Source organism: Arachis hypogaea, chromosome 6 (genome assembly GCF_003086295.3).
Source record: "Arachis hypogaea cultivar Tifrunner chromosome 6, arahy.Tifrunner.gnm2.J5K5, whole genome shotgun sequence".
NCBI classification, from domain to species: Eukaryota; Viridiplantae; Streptophyta; class Magnoliopsida; order Fabales; family Fabaceae; genus Arachis; species Arachis hypogaea.
The window spans coordinates 73,630,910-73,643,974 of record NC_092041.1 but is presented as its reverse complement, the minus strand read 5'-3'; the positions used below and the strand labels follow the sequence as shown (position 1 = coordinate 73,643,974).

General features: G+C 39.8%; 3 protein-coding genes and 1 long non-coding RNA gene across 4 annotated transcripts; 3 read left to right on the top strand and 1 right to left on the bottom strand.

The window, feature by feature from the left end:
• The first annotated feature begins 356 nt into the window (after positions 1–356).
• LOC140173358 (uncharacterized) lies at positions 357–4,022 on the top strand. Its single transcript, XR_011861981.1, has 3 exons — positions 357–483; positions 904–1,998; positions 3,198–4,022. It is a non-coding gene; the product is annotated as an uncharacterized lncRNA (long non-coding RNA).
• Positions 4,023–5,542: 1,520 nt separating this feature from the next.
• On the top strand, positions 5,543–8,248 carry LOC114927830 (uncharacterized). Its single transcript, XM_029298885.1, has 3 exons — positions 5,543–6,425; positions 7,971–8,046; positions 8,170–8,248. Exons 1-3 carry the CDS (start codon positions 5,543–5,545, stop codon positions 8,246–8,248), a joined length of 1,038 nt encoding a protein of 345 aa, XP_029154718.1.
• LOC112696711 (protein MAIN-LIKE 1-like) lies at positions 7,562–10,702 on the top strand. The gene is made up of 4 exons (XM_025749550.2): positions 7,562–7,762; positions 8,170–8,912; positions 9,022–9,109; positions 9,202–10,702. The coding sequence occupies exons 2-4, from the start codon at positions 8,356–8,358 to the stop codon at positions 9,532–9,534; spliced, it is 978 nt and encodes a 325-aa protein (XP_025605335.1). The 5' UTR covers positions 7,562–7,762; positions 8,170–8,355; the 3' UTR covers positions 9,535–10,702.
• A 225-nt stretch (positions 10,703–10,927) lies between these two features.
• LOC114927829 (uncharacterized) lies at positions 10,928–11,554 on the bottom strand. Its single transcript, XM_029298884.1, has one exon. The coding sequence runs from the start codon at positions 11,552–11,554 to the stop codon at positions 10,928–10,930; it is 627 nt and encodes a 208-aa protein (XP_029154717.1).
• Positions 11,555–13,065: the final 1,511 nt, after the last annotated feature.

Here is a 13,065-nt window from a genome sequence, read left to right as displayed (position 1 = left end):
ATTATTAGTGTCTAGAGAAAATGAGTTATTTGGGTGTAGGTGTTAGTCCTAGAACAGTTCCAGCGTACCATAGCACAAACCTAAAATTGTTCGATAAGAGGATCAAGATAGCTGAGTTGGTGTTAAGGTTTATGATTCTTGGTCTTGGAGTTGTTGCAGCTGCTCTTATTAGAACTGATTCACAAGTGAAGGTGTTTTTCTCCTTTGAGAAGGAAGCTAAATTCACTGATGTTAAGACTTTGGTGTAAGTATCTATTAATCTATGTTCTATGTTAATTTCTAGCAATAAAAGTGTTGCATATTTTGTTGTCCTAATTCATTAGTTTTGGATGGATTAAAAAACTTTGCAGATTCTTGGTAGTTGCGAATGGTTTGGCTGCTGGATACTCTTTGATTCAAGGACTCCGTTGTGTTGTGAGTTTGATTAGGGGAAGTGTTCTCTTCAACAAGCCCTTGGCTTGGGCCATTTTCTCTGCTGATCAGGTATCCTTTTATATTTGAAAGATCACATCCTACTTTTTTTGTTGTTTTATACATTATGGTCAAAACACAAGATTATCAAGATTCTTGCATCAACATCTTGCTTTTTCTTCGAGCATTTTGTTGCCATGTTAATTAATATCACTTATTTTTTTATAAATTCATGCAAAGACATAATAAAAAAATAATTTGTCATTATGTCCATAGTGATATAACTGAGTGACAATATATATTTTTTTATTTTATAATTTTAAGTTTTCTAGGTTCCACAAGTTTAGGTAAACTTTTAAGTTTGATAGGCTTAATTTAAAAAAGAAATTTTATTTATTTGTTCTCACAATTAATACTTAATATTAGTTTATTTGGGGCCAGCTTTTAACATTTATCCATGAACCTTGCAATTCTGGTCCCTGCTGTGAATAGGTCGGTCTGGTGTTGATGAAGAGCTTCGGGTGGTGCTTATTAAAGGTCATGTAAAAGCTACTTGATTAGTAAGTTGTGTTTTAGTCCCAATTTGATAGTGCTAAATATTGTGGCTAAATTTATTGAAGGTTATAAAAATTCATGAATCTATAAATTCTAAAACTTTAAATGTTTCAGATTTTACAACTTTTGTGTTTGTTTAGGATTGTTTTAAATCAATTTTGGGTGACTTCATTGTATATCATTATTTAAATAAAATTTTACATTATTTAAATAGGTTCTTTTTATATCATTGGTCACTCTAAAGAGGTCTTATATATGTTTCTTATACTGTGTTCATTGTTGCGTGTTCTGAATGTTCAATTTCAAATTCCTCTTTTGTTGTGAGAGTCACAGTTTTCTCACCTCTTTCTAGCTCATTGTGTTGTTTTTTTTATAAAATTTGTTTTAGTATTTGGCCTCTATTTTTTCTTTCAAGTTTTTCATCCCATTTCAATGTGAGAATTGCCATGGATACGATAAATAAGATTAATCCTAAAGTCACCTATCTTTTGCTGGGAATTTCACATTTTGGAGTTCATTACAGGAGAGTAAAAATAGGAGATAGATAGTAAATACTGCACCATAAGCTTTTGACACTAAGAGATAGTCAAAATCCTTTATGGCTAGATTTCTTTTTAAAAAGAACCAATTATATGCATTACCAGCTATTCCTCTCGCTTTACATCTCATATTTTTTACTTACCAAGTCTTGCATTATCATTTGATAAAAATATGAACTCATATCAGTTCCAAGAAGTATTTAAATTTTGAAGTATGCATTTAAGTTTGTATTTCTATTATCATGATAAAAATTGAGTTTCATGTTAACTGTATGACTAAGCAATAAATAATTCAATTAAGGAGCATCATTGATATGTTTATTGCTTTTATGCAATGAACAGAAGGGTCAAAATAGTAAAAATATGCTTCTGAAGTTATTTGTGATATGTTTTGTGAATTTCAGTGAATAATATTCTAACTCATGAAACTGAAGTTACTTCACGGCTAATGAACACGCTCCAGAAAAAGGACCAATTATTCTCTGATTTCGAGGTCAGTTCCTTAACCAAAAAAATGAAAAGCAACTTTTAACATTCAAGTGCATTGTTACTTATACTTTGGTAGCTGCTTTCATTGCCCTGTTTACATATTTTACCTTTTTCTCTCACATTTGGTTAAGTTATACGTAGGCCAATCTTGTGCCTATCTTGCTATTTCAACCCACTATGATTTTCAATTGATGCCTTTTACATTCTATGTTAATGCACTCTTTAATGAAAAGAAACAAAAGATTGGACAATATTGTTAATTGTAAGTGGCCAATGTACAATTTTGGAATTGATATTTGAATTGTAAATCATTTGTTATTTGTTGGAAATTCAAAAAATTATGTGCACAATTGTACAACTGTTAAAATTAACTTTAGATTCCAAATGTGAGTTTGACTATAACTTTACTTTGCTTAAAGATTTTGTCTTTATGATAAATATATTTTGCTTCTTGATTAAAAAAAATAGAAGATGAAGAATACTTTGGAATTTTAAACTTAGTCTATGAAAATGTAGTTTTTTTAAAAAAGAAATTTTAGCTTCTTTCTTTATAATAATACCATTTTGTGTAAGAAAATTGGAAATAACTACGCATTGAACTGAATCTCTTACTTATTCAGTGAAATAACTTCTTTTGAGCTAAAAGTTTGTTCTTATTTCTCCTTATTTTTGAGAATTCTTTGATGGATTTGCACTTTAATTTCGTTGCATGTTTAATGAGGTTCAGTAACCAATATATTTATGTATTTGCCACAAAACACTCAATTTTATTTTGTAATGTCATAGATTCTAATGACCATTTTGATTTCGAAGTATTTTTTTGTTCATTCATTACTTTCGAAGTATTTCTTTGTTCATTCATTACTTGGAGATGTTGGTTTGATTTTATGAATTTCAGAGGGATAGAGATAAGATGCTTTAAGTACATTATAAAGATATGGCAAATGAGGTGTCGAATAATTTCAGGTTCATGAAGAAATAATGGGATGGTTTAGCACCAAGCATGTTGAGCTATTAAACTGGTTTATTTTAATGAAAAAATTGTAACACTAGAGACAACTTATGTAGTTGTGGGATTTTACCAGCCTCTATGAATGTCCAATGTGTGGTAGAGCCAGAGAATGTACGCCATCTTTTCTTTAGTTGTGATGTAGCATTGAGTATTTGGGGTGATGTACTATATAATATGGGTCTGCATTGTAGATGAGCTAAGGAATGCTTCAAGTCATGGATTGCAGCACCGATTCCAGCGAGGTATAAGCAGCAGTGGGAGATAAATACACATATTTTGAAATGGGAGATAAAGTATTGGAGTCAAGCTTGGGTGTCGAATAAAGAAGAGCGCAGGAGAGGAGAATTTAAAATTCAATAATATAATGATTTGAGGAGTGGATGAAATATGTACATATGCTTTGTCTTATTGTAGTCTTTATTATTATTATAGGATGGTTTTTATCTTCTTTGCTTGATTTAGAATAGTAGTTTCTTTAAGTTGTTCTATTTAGCAAGATAGTAGTGGGTTTATGTTTTGCTTTAAGCCTTTGTAACTACTATTGACCTTATGTCTCTGATAGGTTTAGTGCGTGATTTCTTATTAAAAAAAAAAGATGCAGGCAAGACAAGCTATTAGCTCTAAGGTATAGCAATAGGGGACTAGGGGTAGAAGGTAATTTTTTTCGGGGTTAAATTTCTATTTTCATTTTTTTTATTGAACAGTTTTATTGTTTTAACTGCCATTACTAATGTTATTGTCATTGATGATGATTATTAGTTTGGGAGAAATTATGTGTGATTTTTTTATTATGGAGGATAGGGTATAACTTTAAAGGTTATTATTATTACTTCTAATCAAGTACAAAAATTGCACCAAGGACTCCGTGGAGCTACTGCTACTACTGCCTAAGATTTTCAAAAGTTGTTTTCAAAAATTTGTTTTTTTTTTACTCAATTTATAGGATTGCAGGGATTTTATATATTAAGACAAAGTTCATTGAGATATTACTTATCAATTTTAAGTTCTTTTATAATTTTTTAACAAAGACTTTGTTTTATATCAATGAGCGTTTTTGACATATATATTTTTGCTCATTATGTTAGCCAATTCTGTTATATTAAGATTTGTAATTATCTAAATTGTGGTGAAGCTGTGTTGATTTTTCTGTTTTGAAGAAAAATTGATTTGATCAGACTTAGACAATACTCATGAAAGGCAAGAGAGTTAGTTAATTAGTACAGAAATTATACTATATAAAATAAAATAAAAAATTGTCTTTTTTCAGGTGAAGTATCTTTTCATTTTTTTTATTTATGTTCTCTCTTAACAAATATTTTTTTAAGCATTTATAATATTCAAACATAGAGAAAATATTCACACCCTAATTTATTAATCTTCTATTCAATTTTATCAAGTTAAAATCTTCCTTTTTCATAAAATCTTAGAGCATTGCCTAGAATAGCAATTAACTGAATTTAACACCATGTGTGATGTGTTTAATAAGTAACAAATTTTTGAGAGATACTTTTTAGTATGTTATTTTTTTCATTTAATATTATAACGGATAAATAAAGAACAAATTATTTTTGTACGTAAAAATTATACAAAATAAATTAATTATTATTTTTAAAATTATATACTAAGTTTGATTAATTCGTTTATAATGTTTAATTTCATTAAAAATATAAAAATCACATTATATCACTCAATAACCTATTAAAATTACAAACAATTCAAAGTCTCAAATAATCTCAATCGTATTTCATTGATGGGTCACTTTTACAACATTTAAGAATAAATAATAAAAGAAAAAATAAAAAGGAAGAAATAAAAGTTAAAGAAAGTCTATCAAAAAAGTCTATTGCTCATATTTATATTTTTTTTTTTTGGTGACTCATTCATCTGTATTTGAGAAGAATATAAAATTATTGTTTTATAAAATGCAATAATTTTTAAAAAATTTTACCAAATTATTTTACTTACAAATAAAATGAAAAATTATCCTATTAAGACACCATAAATTTTAGAAAAAGTATTCAAATTATGATATTTTAGAGTTGATGTGTTTATTTTTTTAAGATAATATAAATTATATATTTTTTAATAAAAAATAATTAAATATTTTTTGAATTAAATTGAATAAAAAAGTTTAGCTAATAGATATTTTTTACCCGTGCGTTGCGCGAATTTTCTGCTAGTTGGCTACATACACGAGCACAATAATAAATATAAAAGTTGTTATTTTTATTGATACAATAATAAATTATCAAAAATAAATAGCTAAATTATAATGTTTGGACATTAAATAATTAAAAATTAAAATAATAAAATTAGAACAAAAGCTCGGGTATAGCAGGGATTAGGCAAGTTGAAAAAGCCTCCCTCCATTGTCCAAACACAAAATAATATTTATTCATTCTGTCACAGTGCCTCTATTCTTATCTAACACCACCCACAATTTCTCAAACCACATCTCTTTTTCTTTCCCACCGCTTGCGTCCAAATATCTCTCTAATTTCCAACTCCTCTTCACTTTCTACATTCGCTAACTACCATGCCACAGGTTGATTTGGAAACACTCGTTTCAGCCTGCGCCGGCGGGTCCACCGACCGCAAAATCACCTGCGAGTCCCTAGCCCCCGCCGACGAAGACGCCGACGCCCATATTTATCCTCCGGAGCCTCACCCTGATTCGCCGCCGGAGTCATTTTGGCTCTCCAGAGACGAAGAATACGACTGGTGGGACCGCAACGCCGTCTATGAGCGCAAGGATTCCACAAAAGGAAACTCAAACTCCAATTCCAATTCCACCAACCTGAATCCTAACTTCAACGCCAACAACACCAACTCCAACTCGCAGAGATTCTCTCTTAACATCAAATCCAAGGCAGCAATCATTGGCCTTCCGAAGCCTCAGAAACCTACCTTCGTCGACTCCAAGCACCGTCGCAACCACAAGTTAGGAAACTCCGGGCTGTTTCCAAAGCGGAGCTCCTCCGTCGCTAAATCGGAGTCATCGCTCAACGAACCATCGTCGCCCAAGGTGTCTTGCATGGGAAGGGTTAGATCCAAGCGCGATCGTAATCGAAGGTTGAGAAACTCCCGGAGATCCTCCTCCGTCGCCGAAAACGAGAAACCGGCCAGAACACGCAAAAAACTCGGTTTCTTCGAGAGTTTCCGCGCAATTTTCCGCACCGGTCGAAGAGATAAACCAGACAGAAAAACCGGTTCTTTTCCGGGTGCGGATTCATCCGCGGAGAATAGCACGGTTATTGAGGCGTCGTCAAAGGCGCGGCCACGGCGTAGCACGGGGAGCATGACTGACGCGTCGTTTGCGGAGTCAGTCACGCGAAATAGCGTGTCGGAGGGTGAACCGCCTGGTTTGGGAGGAATGATGCGGTTCGCGTCAGGAAGGAGGTACGAGTCGTGGGTAGCAGGTGAGCCCGAGATCCACGTGGCGCAGTAATATTGGTCAAGGTAAAACTGCTTCCACGATGGCTACGACGAAGTGGGCCCCACCTATCGCCCCTGGCTGCAAGCAATCGATAAAAAAAATCTCGCGAGTCAGTGTTTGTGGGGACCGCAATTTGAATAGTCCGTTTGGATGGGTGATGTGACACGTTGAATAATGAACAGAACGTGTATGGAGGGTTGAGGCAAGGTGAGTCTTTTTTTATTGACGTGATTGATTTTGGTTTTGTTGGTGTCTTCATCACTGTATATTAGCAACTGAGCTATGTAAATAATTAAATATACCAGTCATGGGTTTGTTGTGCCTTTCTTATCTGAAGTGAGGAGCTGTGTAAATTTTCTATTTCAATAATGATCTCACTGTTACTTTAAGTGCATGTTTATTTATGCTTGATTTCCTGTGCTTTCAATTAAAGGAAATCATCATCAGGCATGATAATGTTAGTAATAACTTGAACTGAAGCTATGCAGATAGAGAATTGCCATGAATCAATGGATTACACATAACAGACATTCGGAAGATTCAATATTATGCCCGAGTGTTTTAAGCCATCCTTTTCTTTTTTGGTGAACTTTTAAGCCATCCTTTAAAATCATAATACAATAATGTAACTTTTACTCGTCTAGAAACCCAGAAAGATTATCGCAGAAATAAATGAAAAAGGCGTAACTTTTCTTATGGGAAATGTCTAATACTAGATTATTAGTGTACGTTTGAACGAGCTTTTGTTAAATTGAATTTTTTTTAAATAAATAAAATAAATAATTTATAGGGCAAAAAACAGAAATAAACCAAGGGTGGAAAGAATTTACATGAATCAGTCAAACTGAAAATTATTTCACGAATGAGCCAAAGTACAATACTATATAATTCGAACCAGCTTGGTTCGAACTACAATAATACATAATTCGAACCAAGGAAGCTCGAATAATGATGGAACTCGTGATGAACGTAATTCGAACCTATATGGTTCGAACTAAAATTGCATATAGTTCGAATTACACTTTTGGACGCTTCACCAAGTAATTCGAACCTAGTTGGTTCGAATTAGTCAAAGTTTGCCTCGAATAGTAATTCGAACTAGGCTGGTTCGAATTACACAGGACTCCGCTATATAAGGAGTTCAAATCAGCCTCATTCCAATCAGTTTTCCATCCTCATACCCCACCAAATCCTAGAGAAAATGACCCGGATTTGATCCGACAAAGACTCGAACAGAATACTCAGCCAATGGGGGACAATCCGAAAAGGCTATATCGGTTGGACGTAGTTGCTCATATAGCCGGGGTTATCAACGACGAGGTTAGTAGATAGAAAACTTTATGCTAGCGGTTTATCCGAGTTAGTGGTTTTGCATGCTGTTTTAGTTGGTGGTTTAGTTGGTGGTTTATGTTAGTGGTTTTATGTTAGTGGTTTTGTATGCAGTTTTGTTGATGGTTTATGTTGGAGGTTTTATTTTGGTGGTATTGGAAGTGGTTTATTATGTGATTTTGTGTGCGGTTTATGATAGTGGTTTTGCATGTGGTTTTCGAAGTGGATTTGTATGCGGTTTATGTTAGCGGTTTGAGCATGTGGTTTTGCAACTGGTTTGTTATATTGTTTTTGCATGTAGATTCTATTAGTGGGGCCCATTAGTGGTTTCTGGTGTTGGTTTTTTTTGTCAGTGGTTTTCTACGTGGTTCTAATAATGCGATGCATGTAATGTGCAGCCATAGCGATGCATCAGGAGCATGCGGCGGCAGCAGGGCATGCGACTCGATGAGCGGTATATTCCGTACTTGCAGATGACCAGATTATACCATCTTACGAGGTTGGATGATAGATGGTTCTAGTTAGATGAGCCCCTTGTCAGTGCCTTCGTCGAGCGGTGACGTCCGGAGACGCACACCTTCCATATGCCGTTCAGAGAGTGCACTATCACACTTCAGGACGTGGCGTACCAGTTGGGGTTGCCAGTGGATGGGCATTATGTCAGTGGTTGCCTTACAGATTTTCAGATATACATCCAGGGTGACCGTCCAGCTTGGGTGTGGTTCCAGGAGTTGCTTGGAGTGATTCCTCCTCCGAGCCAGGTTCAGAAGTTCGCAGTAAACTGCACCTGGTTCCAGGAGACTTTTGGAGAGTGCCCTAAGGGAGCCGATGAGGAGACTGTGCGACGCTTTGCTCGTGCCTACATCATGATATTGTTGGGCACTCAACTGTTTGTCGACAAGTCCGGGAACCGCATTCACATCAGATGGCTTCCCTACGTAGCTAGGCTTGAGGAGATGGGGACCTACAGCTGGGGGTCTGCAGCACTGGCATGGTTGTACCGGTGCATGTGCCGAGTGTTGAACAGACATGTGGTCAAGTTAGCGGGCCCACTTCAGCTACTTCAGTCCTGGATCTTCTGGCGCTTTCCTAGGTTTAGGCCTGCCGGGTATGATACGTGCAGCTGGCCGTTGGCCTCGAGGTACTTTAGTCAAGCTTCTCTATTTCAATTTAACAATATCTAAGATCATGTACGCTTATTACAAATCTGTCACACATCTAATTAGCCATAACACCCATGTGAGTTGCAGGTGGTCAGGTTACAGCCCTTCCGGTAGTGAGAAGGGTCCTAGAGTGCAGATGTGGAGACTGAGGATAGACATGTTACAGGACAGGGATGTGAGTATACTACTGCCTAAGTTTATTTAGTTAACCAAACATTATGAGGTTAGTGCATGAGTTGGCCTGACAATGTTTAGTTCTTTGTGCAGTTTATCTGGATGCCGTATAGCTTGCCCGAGGTACTGCAGGTTGTGCATCCAGAGGTATTGGAGCCTCGGCATACGACGTTCTGGCGGTTTGTGATGTCACTGATATACTTTGCCGTCATAGAGTGGCATCAGATAGATAGGGTTCTACCGCAGTTCGGCGGAGTCCAGCCCCGTCCGCATCTCGCCCTGAACATCGACTTTCTGATGTCGAAGGACGGCAGAGGCGGTGATCGTTGGTTCCCGTATGCTTTGCAGTCATGGCATCTCCATTGGGTGGCCTGTGCGGACCACGTGCTCAGGTTCGATGTTGTTGCAGACCCTGAACCATCATGAGTTCCTGGAGTGGTGGAGTCAGCATGGAAAGAGGTTCTTGTCTTTGGAGATGTACTTGGGTGATCCGAGAGCCGTTCCTATTCCTGTGGAGGCGTCACAGAGGGGTGCTGGGCGAGTTTCTGACATGGATCGTGTTGACGACGTGCCGGACAGGCGTCGGGTCGAGAGGAGAGCTCGTGTGGGGACACGACGGAGCTAGCGTGAGTGGAGGTGGCTGGACCAGGCTATGGACGAGGCTGACGGGAGCGGTCGACGTGGAGGTGGACGATGAGGGCATGGAGGGAAATGGAGAGAGCATGCTGCGGCAGCCAAGCACGGTGATCATGGTGACGACAATAACGACAATCAGCACAGGCCCGTGGGGGGGGGGTTGCTGCAGGGCATGTGGCAGTTAGTGGTGTTAGTCCCCATGATGGCGGATATGGAGGCGAGTGGTATGGGTCAGGTATGGGTGACGGGGCTGACTCTGGTGATGGTGGACTTGGTTCGGGGCCGCTTGGAGATTACTTCGTTGGTGTACTAGCCCATGACCAGACCCTTCAAGAGAGTACGCCATGGGTTAGTCCGGGGTCGATGTTTTCAGACTTCCTTGCATTAGATGGGCTTGATGCGGACTTCGGCGGGTCACACTTTCTAGACGAGATTACTGCCATCATGCAGGAGGATGTGGCGGCCCGTAGGCGTGGTCAGAGCTCTGGCACACAGGCACCTTTAGATGTCGATGTGAACGAGCCTCCTACGATGCCTATTGCTGACCATTTTGCATTGGGGGTACCCCTCCTTTCGCATACACTGCTACGTCACATTCAGTTGCCGGGCCATCTATGGCACCCGTCCAGCCTAGGCCACCTACACAGCCTGCCCCGGATGATGAGGAGGATGAGATCGAGGACGAGGAGCCGCTTATCCGCAGAGGTCAGAGGACACGGGTACCCTGTCATTGCTTCACCGGCTTGCATCTGTTTAGATGATTCATGTGTCATGTATGTTGTTTGTTCATGTTCATTGTTGTATGTTAGCCAGTTTTACTTTTGTCGTTGATGTACACTGACGATCGAATATGTAGGTTGCTTATTTATGTTTCAGTTTGTTGCTCCGAATCATGATATTGTACTTTGAAAATGGCTGTTTAGTTATTATTTCAGTGACTACCATAGTTTCCGCATCATGTATCAATTTAATATGTAGATTTATTTATTGCCGTTTGCATTCATTTGACTTGTTGTTCAAAACTCCGGAAACAGAACATATTCATTAATTAATGCACCATGCACAGTACAACGCATTAACATTAACAAAATAAATGACTTATCAACTACAAGTTCGGAAAGCCGTAACAGTGGAATATAAACGCGAGAGTTAAATAAACTAAGTACCAAACCTAAGAATACACCTACTCATGGCCCCCTGAGTGTGCTGCTCCTTCGACCTGTGGGCAACTCCGACGTGTGTGTCCGGGTTGACGACAGAGGCTACATCTCTTTGGCCGGTTCGAATCTTCCTCGTCCATATTGGTCTGTATCCTAGTGGACCTCGGACGACCCTCTCTTGCAAGCCTCTTGTTAGGGTCCGGGATCACAGTCGGCCCGTCATATGGTGGCCAGAAACCCTCCAAAATGGGAGGTGTGAATCCCATCCGATACACACTGAACACCGAACTAAGACGATACACCCGATGGACGTAAGCGGTCCAGTTAACCCGTGAGTAGGCACAGCATGCCAGTGCGTGCGGACACAGGAAATAAAGTGCCTGGAAGGATCTGCAGTCACATGTCTGATTTGCAAGCGAGCACAACAAAGTCACCGTGAAGCACCTCACCATTTTCAAGTTGGCCTCAATACACTTCACCAAGTGCTGACTGAATTCTTTTCTGGTTCCCAGCTGGGCCTTAGCCTCTCTCCCCTTGCGAACAAACAGTTTGGCAAGCCTTCCATATGTTGCCTTCACCAGCGAGCACACAGGGAGGTTTCTGACACTATTGAGGATTGAGTTCATACACTCGGAGATATTCGTCGTCATGTGCCCGAATCTCCGCCCCTCATCACAATGCTGAGTCCACAAGGAATACACTATCCGGTTCGCCCACTCACACATCGCCGGGTCTTCAGTTCGCAGAATATCAAACTAGTAATCAAACTCTACCTCGGTCTTAGCGTATGTCGTGTTGACAAGAAGCCTCCGTGCGTCTTTGCCCTTGAAGGTTAGGGTGAAATTTGCCGCTACATGTCGAATGCAGAATGCCCAGTATGCAGATGGAGGTAACCAGCCTCTGTCGGGAGCCTCAAGCTCGGCCTTGATGCCGTTATGCATGTCCGATATAACCAGCAGACCCAGGTGCGGTGTCACGTGCTGACGCAGATGGGAGAGAAAGAATGACCAAGACTCAGCATTCTCACCCTCGACTAGTGCGAATGCAACAGGGAGTATGTTGGAGTTCCCGTCCTGTGCAATCGCTACAAGCAACGTTCCCCCATACTTGCCATATAGATGGGTGCCATCAATACTAACCAGCGGCTTGCAATGACGGAATGCCTCGATACACGGTGGAAACGTCCAGAACAGTCTATGAAAATAAGCTTGAGACTCGTCCAGCTGTCTACCAACTCGAACAGGGCTCGTCCTAAGGACTGCAATAGTACCAGGCATCGTCAACTGGACTCCCAACACCCACCTGGGGACCTCGTTGTACGACTCATCCCAGTCACCATAGATGAGGGCAATATCCTTCTACTTCGCCAACCAGACCCTCCTGTACGTCGGCCTAAACCCAAAGTGTGCGGCCGTGGCATTTAGGAGCACCTTGATGCTGACGGATGCATTAGCCCTAACCATTGGCATAATGAATGCCGATATCACATGATAATCCAAACTCCTGTGGTCGCTGGAGATGGAGTTGGCAAGACAGGTATGAGGTCCATTGTACCATTTGACCTCCCAAATGCCCTTGCACTGCCGGAGACTCAGCCGAATCAACCATGTGCACCCATTCCCGAACTCAGAACACTTGCCCACATACCGGCGATAGTCAGACTCCACTACCTTGTACTGTACCCCTCGGCGGATGCTGTAAGTCTTCACACTTAACAGGATCTCATCTTTATCCTGAAATTACTGACCAACCTGGAACTCTGTCAGACCAGCAATCCCTTCTGCATTTCTAGCTCCAAATCCAACAAGCTTTCCAGGAACCCCCTCTTACCTCATGGCATCCAAGTCCAAAGAGGAAAAATGTGGTGGATACTACTGTGTGGCAGAGCTAGAACCACCTCCCGCCCTGGCAGACTCACTCACTCCAATATCATCGCCACTGTCATCATCAATCATATTCGGCTCAACATCATCGTCCTCTGGATCACCCAACAATCCCTCTCTAACCCCAGGCGGTGCAACACACTGTAAAGAGGTCGGCAGAAATTCCCCTGTTGCAACCTCGTTGCCTACACTATCATTGAGATCAACAGTGAACGAAGGGGAGGCGACAGGTTGGACGGGTGGCTCGTATGCAGGGACGGAAGAAGAAGCAACGGTAG

Excerpts from the sequence above, each read along its gene's own strand:
- LOC114927829 (XM_029298884.1), bottom strand. The coding sequence starts at position 11,554 with ATGACGACGAATATCTCCGAGTGTATGAACTCAATCCTCAATAGTGTC.
- LOC114927830 (XM_029298885.1), top strand. The coding sequence starts at position 5,543 with ATGCCACAGGTTGATTTGGAAACACTCGTTTCAGCCTGCGCCGGCGGG. Across the intron at positions 6,426-7,970 it reads GTACGAGTCGTGGGTAGCAG|TGGTTTTGCATGTGGTTTTC; the intron begins GTGAGCCCGAGA and ends GGTTTATGATAG. Across the intron at positions 8,047-8,169 it reads AGCATGTGGTTTTGCAACTG|CCATAGCGATGCATCAGGAG; the intron begins GTTTGTTATATT and ends TGTAATGTGCAG.
- LOC112696711 (XM_025749550.2), top strand. The coding sequence starts at position 8,356 with ATGCCGTTCAGAGAGTGCACTATCACACTTCAGGACGTGGCGTACCAG. Across the intron at positions 8,913-9,021 it reads AGCTGGCCGTTGGCCTCGAG|GTGGTCAGGTTACAGCCCTT; the intron begins GTACTTTAGTCA and ends TGTGAGTTGCAG. Across the intron at positions 9,110-9,201 it reads ACATGTTACAGGACAGGGAT|TTTATCTGGATGCCGTATAG; the intron begins GTGAGTATACTA and ends TTCTTTGTGCAG.